This window comes from Daphnia magna, linkage group LG9, assembly GCF_020631705.1.
Source record: "Daphnia magna isolate NIES linkage group LG9, ASM2063170v1.1, whole genome shotgun sequence".
Taxonomy (NCBI): domain Eukaryota; kingdom Metazoa; phylum Arthropoda; class Branchiopoda; order Diplostraca; family Daphniidae; genus Daphnia; species Daphnia magna.
In genome coordinates, this window is record NC_059190.1 from 8,912,953 (window position 1) to 8,931,258 (window position 18,306).

General features: G+C 37.5%; 1 protein-coding gene and 2 long non-coding RNA genes across 8 annotated transcripts; 2 read left to right on the forward strand and 1 right to left on the reverse strand.

Moving 5' to 3' along the window:
- The first annotated feature begins 261 nt into the window (after nucleotides 1-261).
- LOC116930040 lies at nucleotides 262-3,127 on the forward strand. 5 transcript variants are annotated; one of them, XR_006651082.1, is made up of 8 exons: nucleotides 262-479; nucleotides 549-602; nucleotides 668-819; nucleotides 881-1,729; nucleotides 1,805-2,373; nucleotides 2,428-2,608; nucleotides 2,670-2,784; nucleotides 2,847-3,127. It is a non-coding gene; the product is annotated as an uncharacterized LOC116930040 (long non-coding RNA). The 5 variants fall into 5 exon arrangements; XR_004398224.2 differs by having other exon boundaries at nucleotides 2,428-2,784; XR_004398223.2 differs by having other exon boundaries at nucleotides 263-479; nucleotides 2,670-3,127.
- LOC123475773 lies at nucleotides 2,389-3,687 on the reverse strand. Of its 2 annotated transcripts, none has more exons than XR_006651081.1 (3): nucleotides 3,535-3,687; nucleotides 3,354-3,475; nucleotides 2,389-3,282 (listed from the first exon to the last, which is right to left on the reverse strand). XR_006651081.1 is itself a non-coding variant. In XM_045178804.1 (3 exons), the coding sequence occupies exons 1-3, from the start codon at nucleotides 3,572-3,574 to the stop codon at nucleotides 3,000-3,002; spliced, it is 447 nt and encodes a 148-aa protein (XP_045034739.1). In that variant the 5' UTR covers nucleotides 3,575-3,672; the 3' UTR covers nucleotides 2,389-2,999. The 2 variants fall into 2 exon arrangements, 1 of the variants encoding a protein (XP_045034739.1); XM_045178804.1 differs by having other exon boundaries at nucleotides 2,389-3,355; nucleotides 3,425-3,475; nucleotides 3,535-3,672.
- Nucleotides 3,688-16,430: 12,743 nt separating this feature from the next.
- LOC123475774 lies at nucleotides 16,431-17,139 on the forward strand. The gene is made up of 3 exons (XR_006651083.1): nucleotides 16,431-16,824; nucleotides 16,886-16,954; nucleotides 17,016-17,139. It is a non-coding gene; the product is annotated as an uncharacterized LOC123475774 (long non-coding RNA).
- The last annotated feature ends 1,167 nt before the right edge of the window (nucleotides 17,140-18,306 follow it).

Here is an 18,306-nt window from a genome sequence, read left to right on the forward strand (position 1 = left end):
ACCCCGGATAATCTTAAAATTAAAAGGAGATAAAAACTTTTTTCTTATTTCGTATTTGAGGAAAAAATATTGAAAAAGGAGATAAAAGGAGATAAACGGCAATAATGATCGGCAAGAAGATACGCTAACAAATTTCGTCACAAAAATACGGAACGCCGTTTGACTCACTTTTTTATAGACAACTCCTTTCCGATAGTTGACCGTTTATTTGTGTAATCAATAGAAAACTAGTGCTGTCACCTAGCGGTAAAAAAAAACACTCGAAGGAGGGATTTATATAGACCACACATTCAAGGAAGGAGTCTGCCTAAGTATTGCATTTATCGTTCCATTGTTAGGCCGATTTCGATCGCCATTTTGTTGTGTAGTTAATGACGACTTGTTATTTGCTAACTTGACGAGTTAGCGACGTGCATTGGTTTGGAAGTGTATGCATGTGTGAACCACGATGAGCGTTGCACAATAGCAAAGCCCTGTTGGTAAGCATATTGATCAATAAATGCATTTAAAACAACTAGTCATGTCATAACGTCTCACTTTGTTGGCAGAAAGGATAAGTCCTTGAGTGCCTCGAGTAGGAATCGCCGAACATCGTCATACAGGTAGAAGTCCTAAAAGTTTTTTTATTTTCCATGTTTAATAATTGAATTCTGTTTTGTTTTAGCAGCATGTTTTCGTTGAACGATCGATCTTACATCATCAACCATTGGATGAGTTACATGTGACTGAAGAGTCTTCAGTCACATGTAAGTGGAGACAAACAAACGGGGCAATGGCAACAATAGAATTAGTCAGCTGTTTTTTATATAGAATTACATGGTAGTTTTTTTTAATACTTTAACATGTTTCATTGTAATTTGTTTTGGTGTTGTTTATGCAGTATGGTGGCCATTAACAATCTGGCAGGTCCAACCAGGGAATGAGTTGCATGTGACTGAGACCAACAAATAGGGCAATAAAATTTAGAATATTGCAGTCTTTCTATCAATGTTTCATACAAGCTTCTTGTCTTCTACATCCATTAGGGTCCAGGTAAACAATGAAACCAAAAACAAATGAGGCATTTTTTTATTGGCTTTTTGTTTGTTGTTATTGTTACACTAAACTTTCATAAACGATGAAGTGAACCAACTAATACAAGTCTTGCTAACGTCTGTAAACGGATTTCAATTATCGTTGGTTATCTTGTTCGCGTTCAGTGTCATTAAACGACTACGCCTAAAATAAACGCCAGAAACTAGCAGTTGGTTTTGGATTTTTCATGGCGTTTTTTTTTCATCTCTTATAATAATGAGCACAAAAGATTAGGATGTATCAAATTTCAAATCAAATACAAAAAAATCGGGCTTGTTTTGTCGGGCTTGATTATTAGTCAGACTTTTTCATACAAAACTCAACTTACAATTAAGCATGACTTTTCCCTTTTTTTTTGGCTGCGGTTGCAGGGCGTTTCATGTTACTGTTTCGTCTTGATGGTTAAAGTTTGAAGAAAGATGTAAATGTTAAATTAATATGAAGTTTACAAGGTCGCTTAAGTTCATTAGCCGAAATGTGTACATTGACCTCTTTCGGTTGCATTATCTGTCAGTCTTGAATACGTACAAGTCTGAGGAAGATGTCGGATTTGTCCAGCATAACATCTTGCTCCGTGTGAAGATCTTCGTTTGATAATACCCGTCCGGCAAAGGTTTTGGCGTGTCATCACCGGTACTGCAGCGAGTGTGGCGATGTAAGTATTTCGTTTTATTAAATCGTCATTAATCGAATGTAAAAATAATTTTAAAATGGATGTTTTGAAATTTAGAACTTATTAGACGATGAACTCTTCACAATCAAATGCCCGCTATGCCGTACCGTTACCAACGTAAGTGGAGGTCACGCTAACATAGATTTTCACGTCCGTACGGACTACGATTTCATGTCTCTGGTCGAACACGAGAAGTTGTCTTCGTGCTGAAGTACAGGGCCAGCACCACCAGCAGCCGGCCCATCTCCGAGTGCCGTGATATCTTCAAAAGATATGACTGAAGAAAACAGATTCATCTTGTCATCAAGTACTTCTACTGAATCAACCGATTCTACCCAAATGGAGAAGAAAAATGCTTCAGCTAAAGGAAAGGAGCTGAAGAAGATAAAAAAAGAGGAAAATAAAGAAAAAGAAAAAAAACAAGAAAATGGATTTGAACAGCCACCGTAGTTCATCGGAAAGCTCGAGTTCGTCGTCAACATCACAATTGTTCTCAGCAAGTGACAGCTCAGCCGAGGAAAAATCGAAAAAGAAGTTTAACCACAGGAGCAATTACTTGGCATCACCAAAAAGCGAAATGAAATGCTTAATGAAGAAATTTTCTAAAAAGCCTGCTCTAAAAATAGGTAAATGCTGAACAGTTGCAGTAAAATTTTTTTATTCCATATCATGTTTTGTAGCACTTAAGGATGAAAAGGATCTTTTACAAAAGATGTAATTCCTGATAGCAACCGCTGACGCCAGAGAACCACCTCCTACTTTGGGGCATGAAAGTTTTTCAGCATCCGGCCTTGGATTGCGCTGCGACGTAAAATTTCGTTGCAATGGGTCGCCAAATAATGTTTTTTGCGTATTCAAGAGGTATTACCATTTCAATCATGCAATAATTAAATGTTAAAAAAAATTTTTCAACTTGGCATAGGACTTTTCCACGTCTAAACGAAATAGACCAATTCTACATTTGCACCAAGTTGCAGAGACTCAGCCGTCAATTACCAATGAAGCACTACACAACACCAACCGCCCACTTACTTAAGGTAATATAGATAAGTTATTCATTTTAGTCAAAAAATAGAGTTATGTTTTTCTTTCCACTTAGCGATTTCAGGGAAAATTGATTGTTCTTGTTCCCTTGAAGAGGGGTATTCAGTACGATTTTGTCGGAAGAGATGGTGGACATCTACGAAAAAAACGTTCCTATAACATTGTGGTCTAGTCACATCGACCTGTGCACCGAGAAGAGAAAAACTTGTCAAGGTTTAACGGAATTTGTCTGTTTCTCTACGTGCTCTTTAAACTTAAACAATTCAGACAAAACTGTAATGTGAAACGCCCGTGTTTGCTTGGAATTAGAAGAATGAATAGCCATGTACATAATGAGATTGTGATTTCCATCAATATGGACGACCGACAAGGGAGCTCGAACATTATATTGGCGTCTCTTTAGCTTTCGATGCAGAGGCCTTGGCCCAAACAATACAGTCATTGCTTCCCGGACTCTGGCTCCTGGAACACGATTTCCCATTGCAATAGTCCTATTTAGAAACATTTTTGCTCCAAGCATAGGGTTTTTAGAGCACACTTGATAAATAATGCTTTCCAATACATCTGCAGAAATTTGAGAGTATGTGCATCTCAATGATAGGCCATGTCTTGACATGAAGTATCTCAAAGTACCATAGGGAATGTTTACAACTTCTGATATTTCCCGCCCTCGAAATCCAAGATCTAAAATCATTAATGTATTTCAACCAGCCGTAAAGTGTTATTTAAATATGTTAATATACTTAAGTAGTTTTTTACGATGTTCGCTGTTGGATAATCCATTTTTTTAACAGCTACAAAGACTGTTCTTTACATTACAACAACACCCCTATAAGGGTGTGCCTAAAATGCGCGCAACGCGCCTGCGCGCCTGAACCCCCTAAACTGCGCGCAATCCCAGCGCGCTTGGACCACTAAAATGCGCGCTTTCATTTGCGCGCATTTCGCCCAAATATGAAATCATGTACCCCCTATTTCACTGTGTAATAAAAATGATGTATAAGTAAATAAACTAAATTATAAAATTATAATGTTCTCGAAGTTTATTCTATGGGCGCTAGTATTAGAGGCACTTAGTTTTTTAGCATAGTAACAGTGAAAACTGTTGAAAACAAAAAAGTGCAGCTTCTGATAAAAAAGCTATAGGAAAAGAACCACCGTGGGATCTCATCCAGTGCGACGGATGTAAAGAATGGTTCCACCGCAAGTGTGAATTATGGCCTGAAACCCCAGAAGATATTAAATGGTTCTGCAGAATTTGTGCAAAATAAAATTTGAATGTCAGTATGTGTGCAACATTTATGAAACGTGGAATACATGTAGGCTACCATCACGTTACCCTAACGAGTTGTGTTTTTTTAAAAGAAATTTTAAATTACTTTTGCTATAATCCACGCAAATTTGGGCGAAATGCGCACAAAATTGGGAGAAATGCGCGCAAATTTGGGCGAAATGCGCGCAAATGAAAGCGCGCATTTTAGTGGTCCAAGCGCGCTGGGATTGCGCGCAGTTTAGGGGGTTCAGGCGCGCAGGCGCGTTTCGCGCATTTTAGGCACACCCCTATAACTAGCATCCAATAACGTTGCATCCATCGAAATCGGCCTAACAATCGAACAATAAATGCAATACTTAGGCAGACTCCTCCTTCCTTGAAGGCGTGGTCTATTCAAATCCCTCCTTTGAGTGTTATTTTTTACCGCTAGGTGACAGCACAAGATTTCTATTGATTAGCCAAATAAACGGTCAACTATCGAAAGGGAGTTGTCTAGAAAAAAGTGAGTCAAACGTCGTTCCGTACAAAAAAACTAAATTACCACTATTTCTTTTTCTGATTCGTAGCCATCTAGCGCTCGGAGTCGTCATTACATACATACGTATGGCCCTGAGTAGCTGGTCTGAAATTGAATTTTTTAACGTTCATTTGAAAGTTGAAGCATTGTTGCAACTGGAAGAGTGAAATTTAAAAAATACAGTTTGATTACTTATGATAGTTTATGATGACATAAGAATTGTTATTCTTAATTTATAAGTGATAGATAATGAAAAATTAAACGGTAAGGACAATAATTTTTTGAAAAGTTTTATTGTATTCATTATGCAATGTTTCTTTTTTTAGCTCAAATCCTTAACATGCAAGCTTAATTACTAGAGCAAAACAGAACATTAAGGGGAAACACATTTCAAGCAATAAATGATGTGCTAATGAATTCGTCCCTGACGGAAAGGGAAGATGAGCTGGCAGTAGGATTCAAGAATTACAAAAATAGGGTGTTTTAATAAGAAAACTCTTCCTATTCAATGATATGTAAAGAAATCTTTGTTGTTTTTTCGGGAAAAATGAGCTTCCAATTCTACAACGGAAAAAAGGAAAAGAGAATCTCAGTAAGCCTTCCGAGCAGCTTTTCTGTTGCATGATGGAAACATAGCAAAGTAGTTATATCTGCCTAATCGAAGATGAATTGGAAAAATTATCCATAATTTTCCTAGGAATTCGTTCAATAAGCTATTACAAAGACTGGACCAGTAATGAAATGTCAGATGAATTAGAGAATTATACTATTTTGAAAAACAAATTTCTCACATACACATTAAAATAATTTAAATTCCCTCTTTTTTATAGTCTTCAAAGGACTTTTTACGAATGAAGAATTTTTTGGCTTTACTGCCATTTTTAATGAAAAGTCTACCACGATTAGACTTATTCAATCCTCAAACGGCGATTGACTTCCAAGTCGGAGGAATAACAACCCCGATACCTTAAATGAGGGTATCGATAGTTTAGTGCAACGTAAAAGTGAGTGGGGATCGATCGGGAGAATTTATACCATCACACGAATTACTCTTTTTGCGGACTGCAGATCTCCGTATCTTCCTTAGAGCTGACTTCATCACGGTCGCAGCGTTGTTCAAGGAGCGGGTGACTCATCTCTGCGAAGAGATAACCATTCTCCCTTTTCACACGGGCCTATTTTTAATATCTATTAGCCATTAAATAATTTTAAAACGTCTATAAATTATGTGTAAAACTATATGTACTCTAATCATATAACCTATGTGTAGTTAATAAAAAATAATTATATACAGTAAATATATAATGCTAATACATAGTATTTATATATAATTCTCAGAAATACTATATATATTAGGGTGTTTCATTTCCGCAAAATTTTCGAATGTTGCTGCGAAAGTTGGAATTGGGTGTATTAGGTCATAATTAGCTTACTGATTTTTTATTTTATTTTTAAAATAAAATTTAGACCCCCCACACCTCCTTTTTATTCAAAATAGCCTTCATTTCAATATAAAATGGGTCCGCTTGGTAGGACGGGAATCAAACTTTTTTACAAAAATTAGACATATTGTTATTTGATCTTCTACTTGGCTAAAAAATGGACACGATCCGAATAAATTTAGACCCCCCACAGATTTACACACGGTTTTAAGTTGACTAAAAATGCGAAAAAACGGCTTTGCTAACACCTAAAAACGAATATTTTAAATTGTATTCAGCTGATGACTCTTGGTTTTATTTGGATGAACTACAGGATTACTTTAAATTGTTGAATTTACACATTTGATAGATTATTCTTCTCAAGGGACGATACAAGGAGGCGGTTATGCCCAACAGTTTGAATGACATAATCTAAATGTTTGTCGTTTCTACAAACGTCTTTGTAATCACTAATCACATGATCTTTATCCTTTGTTCCGCACAATCGTTAAAAATTTCCAGCTGATTAATAAAGTTCTTAATGGTGCGATAGTTCTCCATTAAATCCCAATATTCAACAGGTAATTGTAGCCAGTCGGTCAGTTACTGAGTCTCGTCAATGAAAAAGCAGCCAAGATCTTGGACCGATTAATGGAGAAAAAAATGGAAGTTCCATTGAAAAAAGGGAAATTTTGGCTTTCCTAGGATAAAGTTATTTGGCTTCGGTGTGTTAAATAATGTTTTGGCAAGTAAAGAACGAGTGAAGCTAGACAGATTTTCATTGAAGATTGCGAAAATTACCAAATCTTTTGTCAAGCACCAGCAATGCCTTTTACACGATTTTAAAGCGGAATTTATGATTTAAATTAGTTAATTAAATTATTTATTTATTATTATTATTATTAAATTATGATGAAGGGAAGTTACACAAAAAGAGACAGTTGTTGTTGCTTTGATGGGAATAAATGCCCGTTTCCAAATTTCCTCTACTTCACTGGCTACTGTTTGAATGATTTCTTTTTTAGAAGCAGTTTGTTCTTTTCTCTCAAACACAGAAATCTGCCAATAATCTCACGATTTTTTGGCAACCTGATACCTTCGGCTAAATTGCGATATTCCAAACGTTGAATAAAGGGATCTTTTGATTCACTTCACAGATTCATTCTTTCTGTTCGTTTGCAATGCTGACAAGGATTTATAGATCATCTCACGTTTGATTGTTATTTTTGACTGTTGACCTTGAAACAGCTTTGTCTATATGCTCGATTTGTCAATTTCATATAAAACTCGGCATAATTGGTTTGAATTAGAGAAATTATGGTCAAAACACCGGAGCAGAATAGTGTTGCTGAACGGCAAAACCTTACCATAATTGAGTCTGCGAGGTGTATGCTGCATTCAACTGGACAACCCCTGGAATCCAGTCGTGAGCTATGGGCGGAAGCGACGAATTGTGCTGTCTACCTACGGAATCGAGTTTTGGGTAAAGCGCTTGAAAATAAAACTCCATACGAAGCCTGGACAAAGAAACCCATCTTGTCGCACATTAGGAATTTTGGGTGTACTGCGTACGCTCATATTCCCGAAGACGAGCGCTCAAAATTCGCCCCTAAGGCCATCAAGTGTATTCTAGTCGGATACTTTGAAACGCAAAAGAGTTTTCGCCTATGGACACAGCTAACCGACGTGTTCGAATCAGTCGAGACGTGAAGTTTCATGTACTAATTCCCCCCGTTATCACTCCTAGTCCAGCATCTTTTTCCTCCTCAACGGCTGATGCTCAAGAGGAGGTCGTTTGATGCTGAAACTATCTGTTCGGGCGGAGATGCTGACTCTTCATATGACGAGATCCAAAATGAGGACCAAACTATTGCCGATCCCCATCTCATGGAAGAAGACTTTGACGGCGCAGACACACCTACAGAGGCTAAATCAGAGCCGATCATCGTCACTCAAGCCTCGTCTGAAATGAACCTGAATGCTGTTTCTTTTCGGCCATTACGAGAGAAACTAGAAAGAGAGAAGAAAGGCAAACCAAAGGTGAAATGGGCGAACGAGTCTTACACTGGGATCTATGCTGGCCTTGCCGCATTGGATGGGGAGCTGACAGAAACCTCAGACTACGAGGACGCTTTGGAATCGCCGCAGTGTTCACAATGGCTTGCATCGAAGGAAGAAGAAATTGATTCGCTATCCAAGAATCGAACCTGGACTCTGGAAAAAACCTCCTCCTGGCCGGAAGTAAAGGCGTCATTCTTGAATGCAGAACTACAAGAGGAACTTTACATGGAACAGCACGCCGGTTTTGAGATCAAAGGAAGAGAAGCTGAAGTTTGCCGTCTTCACCGGAGCCTACATATGATAAACAAAATAAGCTATGTCAACTGTCATTGCAGGGATAACGTATCACAAAAAACCACAAGTTGATAAAATCCCATTACTAGAGCAAAAACTGTCAGAAGCCCTATCAGAACTAGAATGTACTAATAAAAAGCTTGGATCCTCACAGGAAAACGATGTAACCATAGCAGCCGCTGACCAGTACGAAAAAAGAAAACCAGCATCAAGTGTAGGTTATTCAAGATCACGAGATTCAAGAGCACGATTCACAGATAGACATAGCAGCAGAGAATCGAATAGGGATAGGAGTCTAAGTCGGAGCAGAGACCAAAGTCCTCATCACGTAAGTGACTACCATCTGTCAGGACGCAGAGACCAAAGTTCTTCCGGGTATATGCCATCTAGATACCCAGCTTATCAACGCCCACCATACAGGAAGGGATACAACAGTAGACAAGGAAATTCCAACGGACCCAATTTTCCATCAAATAACAACTACAGACATTAAATGCGTTATAAAAGCAACCAACATCTACAGCAACAACATAATCCTGGCAACAATCTTCGAACCGCTGAAAATAGAAAATAACCTGCTATAAGTGTTACCGAAGAGGACATATTGCAAGAGAATGTTGGACAGATATGGCACGTACCAACAATCCAGATCCCCGATAAACACAATAAAACCAATACGTAACTCCTACTAACATACAATTTAGGATCAGATGTTAAAGTAGAAATCCCTTAACTAATATGCCGCTAGTTTGGTATCCAGTAAAATATTAGATGCCCTAGAAAGAAATGAAAACTTAAAGCAAGTAAAAAATACGAATCCTCCAGTTTTTAGAACGGTGTCGGGGAGAGAACTTAAATCGATATGGAAATTCGAATTTTCAGTTGCAATTAACGATAATCAAATTATTGATAGAGAAGACGAAGATCTTACACAACAAGATTATCGTAACTTAGAATCCTTCACACAATTAGACTTTAACAAAAAACTTAGCAGATAACTAACATTGCTGAAAAAGTAAAACAAGTATTCAATGTATCGATAGACCTACGAACTAAAATTTAAATTTTACTACAGAAACAAGAAAATCTTTTTGCAGACCAAGAATCCGACTTTGGTCTAGCAACACAAGTGAAACATAACATCAACATAGGCCATCACACCCCCATTACCAAAGACTACAAAAACAACCGAAGCAATAAAACTTGTCGAAGACTAAGATAGAGGTAATGCTAAGTAACAAAATAATGAGAAAAAGCAAAAGTCCTTTTGCTGCAGCCATAGTAATGGCACCTAAAAAAGATGGATAGATGCGTATGTACATCGATTACAGAGCTTTGAATAAAATTACTGTTACACATAAGTATCCTCTACCTACCCACATAGCACAGGTCGGTCCCACCGACATCCACAGTTATCCAACTGAAAAGAGTGATATCCTACTGACATCCGTGGAACCGCCCAATATCCGAACTAGATGAACCTTGGGTATGGACTAAATATTACAAGAGCTGCCGGGAAGATGCCGTCGGACATTCTAAGAATATCCGACAGGACTTCTTTTGGATATAAATAAGATATTATAAGCGAAATGAACACGCCGAGTCAAGATTCGAACACGAATCTCCCACATCGTAGTTCGAGTCTCTGGCCATTCTGCCAACCCTTTCTTAAACATTGCAACCATATTTTGTTGCTGAATCGAAATATTGTGAAATACTTGTGAAATGTTTACTGCTGGGGATGCCCAACAGCTGTCTTATACAATGATCAGCTTAGTACAATTTTAAAATAATTTTAAACTTGCATAGATTTGTATTATTTTCCTTCTATTATTTTTCTTTTGCGGTTCTTGTTACTCTACGAATCGCTCGTAAACATGATCGAGCACACTGATATAAAAAAATGTGAATGAATTCGTAAAACCTAACTTCTCATTATAGTTTTTTTTTTTTTCAAAATATTTATAAATAGCCAAAAGTTTGTCTTAAACCCTCCCAAACCCAAGCTAGCGCTTCCGTGTGCCAAGCCAAAGACATTGTGGTGAAAAATTAAAGTTCCATTTAGTTTTTAACAATTTGTTTTTGTTAATAAAAAACAAAACATTAACAAATCTTCTTCGCTGTTAAATGGACGTCCGTTGAATCAAATTTTTGAACATCCATCCGACGGACATCCCTGGAACTACTCATAGAGTACATGGATATCAAACGGATGTTCGGCCATTAGTCGGACACCCGACGGCAGAAGTGTGCTATGTGGGATAGGATAGATGACTCAATCGACGCGTTGTGCGAATCTGTTTATTTTTCGACATTGGACTTACTAATCGGCTACTGACTGATCGAAATCGAGGAAAGTGACCAACAAAAAACAGCTTTCATTTGTGAATTTCATCTGTGAATCAGACTATGGATAACATCTTGAAAACAGTACTTTACAAATTCGTATTGGTCTGTTTAGCTGACAACATAGTGTTCAGTAGTTCGATTGCTGATCATGTGACACACCTAGAAGCAGCTTTTAAACTTCTTAAACATTTGGATTTAAAACCGAAAAGAAAGAAATGTGAATTTTCAAAGATGAACTAGATTATTTAGGGTACATTGTACCCAAGAAAAAAATAAAATAAAGTACGAAGAAATTAGACAAGATTTTTTATACCCCGCTCCCAAAAACGTAAAAAAATTAAGTTCATTTTTAAGCCTAGCTAGCTACTACACAAAATTCATACGGGCTTTTGCTGATAAAGCCCACCCACTAACTGCTTACCATACAAACTCAGCGGAATGGAAATGGGGGAGGGACAAAGGGACACGTTTTACCGTATTAAGAACTGTCTCATCACTAGACCTGTCCAAGGCTATCCGTACTTTTCTCGAGAATTTATCATCTAAAAGGATGCTTCAGGATATGGAATAGGAGCAGTCTTCTCACAAATACAACCTCCACCTCAATCAGTGGATTCAGCGGAGTCCGACGGACAGAATCTTCGTGAATTAGACGGCGTAGAAGTCGTCATAGCCTATACCTCTAAACATCTGAACGACCGCAAAGCCAAGTGGTCAACCACAGAGAAAGAGACATACGTAATCATCCACGCTATCGACATGTTTAGGACGTACCTATACGGGCGTAAGTTTACCGTATTAACTGATCATAGATCTTTGGAATAGCAAATGAGTAAAATAGAATCAGCAGGAAGATTACTCGATGGGCACTTAAAATCAAAGAATTTGACATCATTATTGGGTATCGGCCAGGAAAGTCACACCAAAATGCCGGACACAATCTTGACGCACACAAACATTTAGAAAAATTCAGTGAAGTATACCATAGTAAAGTATATCATTGTACAACAAATCATAACAAACTATAGTCTAGAAGTAAACAATAATATAGTAAAGTATACAAAATATAAACATACCTGGATGCCCAAATTTGAACTTAAGAAGTTTAGGAAAGTAGGGGAGACCGGGGCCGCTTGGACTTTGGGGTTGAATGGTTTTTTTAGGTTATTCAAAAACCAGTTGTTTAAAAAAAATTTATTTGCACTTGCTTATTGCAAAAGCCAAAAAACTTAGGGGATGAATTTTCGTTAGTTAAAACGCCTTTGTTGTTTAGTAAGAACAAAATTTTAAAACAGGTATCTGAAATTGTTAAATTTTTTATTTTCATTTTTAAGATAGTTTTTTAGTGTAAGTAAGAAAATTTTATTCTGCATTTTTGTACACTAATCTTAATTCTACTGAGTGTCCTATTTCTCTAGAAACTTTAAATTTATTTGCAAAGAAATTTGGGGTAAGTTAGCCCTGACACCTATGGGGTTGTTTGGCAGTGTTCGCTCAACTGAAGGGGAGGGGTTGTGGGAGGAGCTGAATAGACGTTTGGTTGAAAATAAAATATATTACTTGATAAGCGAAGGGTAAAAATTGTTTTTCAACAATTGGAAATCCATTTTTCACGAAGGCCATGTTCAGAATGCAGATTGCTCCTGGGTTTGTTTGAAAATGGGAGGTTTTTAGAAATCAATCTATTTTTTTTAGTGATCGATAATTGATAGAACCATACTAAATCAACCAATCATCCCCATTACGATAATTTAACAAGAAAGCAGATTTACCCATGAACGCATGAATTTTTACACATGAAGTGATATTTTTATTTAAAATTTAAAACTAAAATACAAAACATGATTTTTCTAAATTGTATATTAAAAGAATGAAAGATAATCTAATTCAAAACAAATGAGGGTCCATTCAACCCCACTATTTTCGGGTTTTCTAAGAATTTGCAGTATAATTTTTTTATCTCCACCAATTTCAAACAAATAAAAATAAAATAAAATTCCAGAGATAGAAAACATAGTTGTTTATAACTGACAACAGAAATATTTTAGATATCGTTAGTATAAGGCCGAGATATGACGATTTAAAAAAAGTACTAATCAGCCCCGGTCTCCCCTATTACTAAACTAACTATTCATCAGAAAACAATAGAAATACAATACTTAACTAAACTTTACTTTTTAAAATATTTATTGCTGAATAGTAAGATAAATAATAAATTTACTTTATTTAACTTAATTATGAACGTTACAAACTAAATTCAACTACCTATACTTATTCAATTGATCCTCAGCTAGATTTAAACCATAAGCAATTTTCTTGGTATACCAGTGCTATACCATTGAGCTACCCAAGAATTTAACCTTTGATTCTTTTCACATTGTATAAACCGATTTAAACATGTCATTTAATAACGACACGACAGTACGATAATAATAATAGATCCATTCGTAGAAATAATCGAATCAACTAGTATTCGTTAAATATACAAACCAATTAACAAAAAAAAAATTAGTGAAGTATTACTTAACTACATGATATCAGACCAGAAATAGAAATACCACACTTTACTAAACTTTAGTTTATAAAGTATAATAATTGTTGAATTGTAATGTAAAAAGCAACTTTACTTTACATAAACGTAATTTATTAACATAAACTGCAAAAGACCTAGTTTTACTCGATTTTAACCATAGACCCCAATTCACACTAATCAAGTGCTATACCACTAAGCTATCCGAGACTGCATTTAAATAAAATATTGCTGATTATATAAACCATTTAACAACTAATACCATTTAAGGACGGCAACATGCCTTTCTACTTTTGACAACATTGTGATTCTAAAATAACTATTATTCTGTCAATCAGTAGAATACAGAACAGTTCAGTATATTTGTGTCTCTACATTTAGTACAAGTTAAGTAATAACAAAGTTACTTTGGTTGGGTAAAATAGACTTCATTCACATCAACTGCCGTTAACCTTTTAAACTTTTTACCGAATTGCCGATTTTTTGTCATTTCTTTAACGGCTTCTAATACGTCAGTTGCTGCATACTTTTTTCTACATACTTCTGCATATTTTCCTTCCATCGAGTTAAGACTTGAAAAATTTTGCATAAAATCACTGGTTCTACGCCAATCTTTTATCGGCTACAACATCGTCAACTGCCGCCAACTTTTTCCACCGTCTCAATGATTTGGGACTTCGGACGAAATTTTCAACTTTTGCCCTATTTCTCTCTGTTTATTCAACGGCTTCAACTACATCAACTGCCGTTAATATTTTTCATCTATCTTCAAGTCGGTAATTTACTAACTAATTTTTAAGCCCGGGTCTTGAGTCAGATTTATATTTCATAAAAAAGGGCCTTGCGTCGGAGCTAGGGGTTTTGAACTGCCGAGATTTTCAAAATAAAAACTTTTTTTTTATATTATGGTTTTTGCGTCGTAAGGTTGGGGTCTACGATCGATCTCCATAAGGGTCTTATGTAGAAGCGGTCTAAAGTCTACGTGCCGGATTTCTGTGCAGGATACTTTCAAAAGGTAAGTTTGAAAGATACTTTCAAACAAAGTAGCTTTCAAAAATACTTTGTCATTTTAAAATGAAAATTATTTAGGGGTCGACATGGTTTCTTACAAAGCTGATGTACTAAAACTAATTGAAAAGACAAGAAATTATTATATACCCATTTACTTAAAATGTAGCTTGCCTTCTTCAAACTGGTTGTCCAGTATAAAACCATACTTAACCATATAAAGTTGAATACGTAAGTAAAACTTGTTTTCAAATTAAAACATTAAAAAGGAAATCTATAAACTTATTTGTTCGTTCCTCGTTTGATTACGATATTTTGGTGGGCTAACACCAAGTCTATGGCCGCAGTTCGAGCCTTCAAGAGATCTTGCTGACTTAGACGCAGGTTGGCCGCCCATTCTTCCTGACGTTCTCGGGACTTCTTCAGTTTTTCTTTCACAGATGCAGCTGATGGAGGCGGATTTTCCAACATGTTAAGAGCTTTTGATTTCCGTAAAAAAAAAATTTAAATATTAATATGGAAAGAAATCATATCATAATGAAAAAATTTCCGTTTTATCGACTAGACCGAGATATGCGTTACAGCGAAAAAACGGAAAATTTTTCATCACGATAGGATTTCTTTCCATATTAATATATATATTTTTTTTACGGAAATCGAAAGCTCTTAATGAAAGCTATCGATTGCCATAAAATTCATAATGATGGCACCTTTCGTTTGGATACAATAAATTATTCAATTTTGCTAACTTTGGGGGAGGAGGGGGGATGACGTAGATACACACCCAACTTTTCGTACACCGTTCGGATAATTTTCTTCACTTAAACTAATATACAATGTACTTTTCGTGATCCTCTTATCACGAGGAACACGATGACACTTAGAAAAACGTCATTAAATTTAGTTTTAGATTAGGAATCAGCAAATATGTATGAACCAATCGTGAAAGAGCATGACGGCGGCCATCATTTTTTGGCGCCAGTTAAAATTTCGTCTTTTCTATTGAAAACTAAACGTAAAACACTTAACTATTATTGATTATTAATAACTTCTAATTCAGTATTAAATAAATAACACTAAATGGCATTATTTCAGTAATTATCAGTTCAGTCATTCAGTTCTTCAAATTTCTTGTTGCTAATCATGCAAAACTTAAATATTAATTAATACACGTAAAACTGTTGTACTGCAAATCTGTTTTATTGCCTTAAGCTCTTCCGATAAAAGCATTTTAATCCAAAAGAAAACCAACTGTTGGAGAAAACAACAATTCAATCAATATTAATTAAGTAGTTTTAAGTGGTTAATGAAAATTAAGAATTAGGCACGTGTATAAATAATGTAAACAATCCGTAAACGGAAACAAATCCTGTAAACATTGTAATACTTGTAATACAAATTTTACACTGAAAATAGAAATACAATCCGTGAACGGAAATTCAACATTCAAACTCTGAAAAAAGGAAACATGACTTTATACTTCCGTGAATGGATTCAAATCTGAGTGCATTCGAACTATTATACTCACATGTACGGAGGAAAGGTGGCGCGATTACTTGCCCATCAGTGAAGGGAAACGAATCCGTTGGTCACCACTCGCGGCATCCGTTTTCATGGAATAACGTACTTGGATCTGAATCCGTTCACGGGTGAAGACTGTGTTGTGCACACTGGCTCGGAGCGAGAAGGGTCATGTGACGTCATGCACTCCACTGGGTTGTCAGAAAATAAACGTTACACTCGAACACTTTTTTCACTTTTTACGCCCTGAAGGAAGTAGCAGACGAAAGAAAAAAAGGCTCCTATCACTAAACAACACACTCTCTAAATTCGTCTGCTAGAAATTGCACTGCACCGCTTGCACTGACTAAAAAGGTCGGGCAAGAAAGTGCAGTTTTCGAGTGACCTCGGGTGGTGCCGGAGTGCCACTGGAACGTACAAATTCGATGCACCGAAAAAGTGGATTGCACTAAGATTACCACTCGAACAACTTTTTTTCGGGGCAATTGCAACAGTGCAGAAAAGTGCAGCCATCCGAAATCGACAATGGTCTCCGCGGTGGAACCCGAACTTTCGGTGGGACTGCGTGCCAGCTGTTCCCCCTATCTCCTAGCGTTGTAACGCCGAACCATCGATGCCACCGACCCTATGGTGCCGTGCCGCCAAACGGTCAAAAACTGAAAAACAACACGTTTGTTGATATTCAAAACAAAAATCGCCAGATCGTCGGCTACGTATTCTAAATTAGTAATTATTTACCAGTGGTTTTCTTAATTATTATTCCAGTGAGGACCAATGGATAACTCAAAAACTGAAAAACTACTCCACACAGACTTCAAATATGAGGGAAAAAGGCAAGGCAGAGGGAGAATAGACGATTAGGGCCTTATGCTGCCACTGGGGCAAGAGGATATGGCATTTTAAAAAAGGAAAGATTGTTCGACGAACCAAATAAACCAACTACTTCAAGGAAGTTGCCTATTAAACGAAGGGCTAATAGAGTAAAAAAAGGAATTACTCAGATATCAACAGAATCACAATCTTCTGGTTGCAAAGAGAATTCTTGTAACCAAATTCAAGGTATGTAATTGGTAAAAATCATAGAACTTTATAATACTTTAACTGAATATGTATCGAACAGATCCTGATGATTCCATATACGAAAATCAAGGTCTCTATGTGGTACCTACACAAACTGAAGAAGCAGCCAGTAAGTGTTACGATGATTTTATTTCTGTTTCACCATAAACCAAACACTTCTTTCTGTCTAGAACAACTGGGTGTGCTCAAAGAGAGAATTGAGAGAATGCGAGAAGAAGCAAAGATTGAAAATGCTGCTATTGAAAACCTGACAAAAAAAATCATACGTCAAAACTTGGGCAAAAAGAAGAGAGGATGGTTTTGGTTTTGAACACCACTATCACTTACGGAACCGTTGCCAACAAACCGATCCAGAACCGGTTAGACCCCGTTTAGTTCGCCCTGTACCTCGCTATCCACCAAACGACGCTGCTAAACAACGTCTGGAATTTGACATTTCTCCTTCGGAAGCGTCGACCAAAACTGAAATGGCGGACAATGCAGCTCTCATCGCTGCGTTACAAGGGTTTACCACGGCAGTAGCAACGGACGCAGCAGCGAGGCAGAACCAGATGGCGCAGCTATTTCAAGTTATCGGGGGCCAACAGCAAAACCAAGCCGCTATGCAAGCCATTGTTGCTGCACCACCCAATGCACCTGTTATTCGGCCCTCCACAGTGGCGGTAAACTCTCTACCACATTTTTCAGGTAGTGCAGACGAGGACGCACAGGGGTTTGTTGACCAAGTAAACAGGGTAGCAGGGTTAGAAGGTTGGACGGCCGAGAACTGTCTTTTGGTTGCCGTAACACGTCTTTTAGGTACGGCGTCCCAATGGCATGCGCAAACCGGGCAGAACTATGGTACGTGGCCACTTTGGTCGGCGGCCCTTGTCACAAACTTTTCCCACACCTTGTCGTTTTTGGAGTGGAGCTTAATGGTGGAAGCAAGAGTGCAGAAACCAGGGGAATCTTGTTTGGAGTACGTTTTGGACAAGCGTAGATTATGTCTGCGCTCTCCTGTACCTTTGCCAGAGGCAGACATCATTAAGGCGTTGCTTAGGGGGCTAGCCAATCCAATTTACATTGCGGCGCTTACGGCTTAGCTACCTGTCAATTTTACTGACTTCGTTCTCGTCTACGGGACTTGGAACAGCTTGGCTTATCGAGTGTTCATATGGGTATTCCTGCCCCACCTGTAACATACACTGCACCCTTTAATGGCACGGCATGTCCTGCGCCACCTGTTGTCGCCCCACCTACCCCAAATTTCGCGGCTTTTTTTCAAAATCTTGGTGACAGATTGGTCAATCAGATTTCAACGTCGATGTCGCGGCTGGCGGTTAACCCGATAGCCGGTGGTTCCCGCGCTGGAGGCCCCATGCCCCAGAGAGGCCCACCACAGAGACTTTGTTATGTCTGCAACAGGAATGGACATATTGCCCGGGACTGCCCAGCAAAAAACGACGCGTCTACCCGCCAACG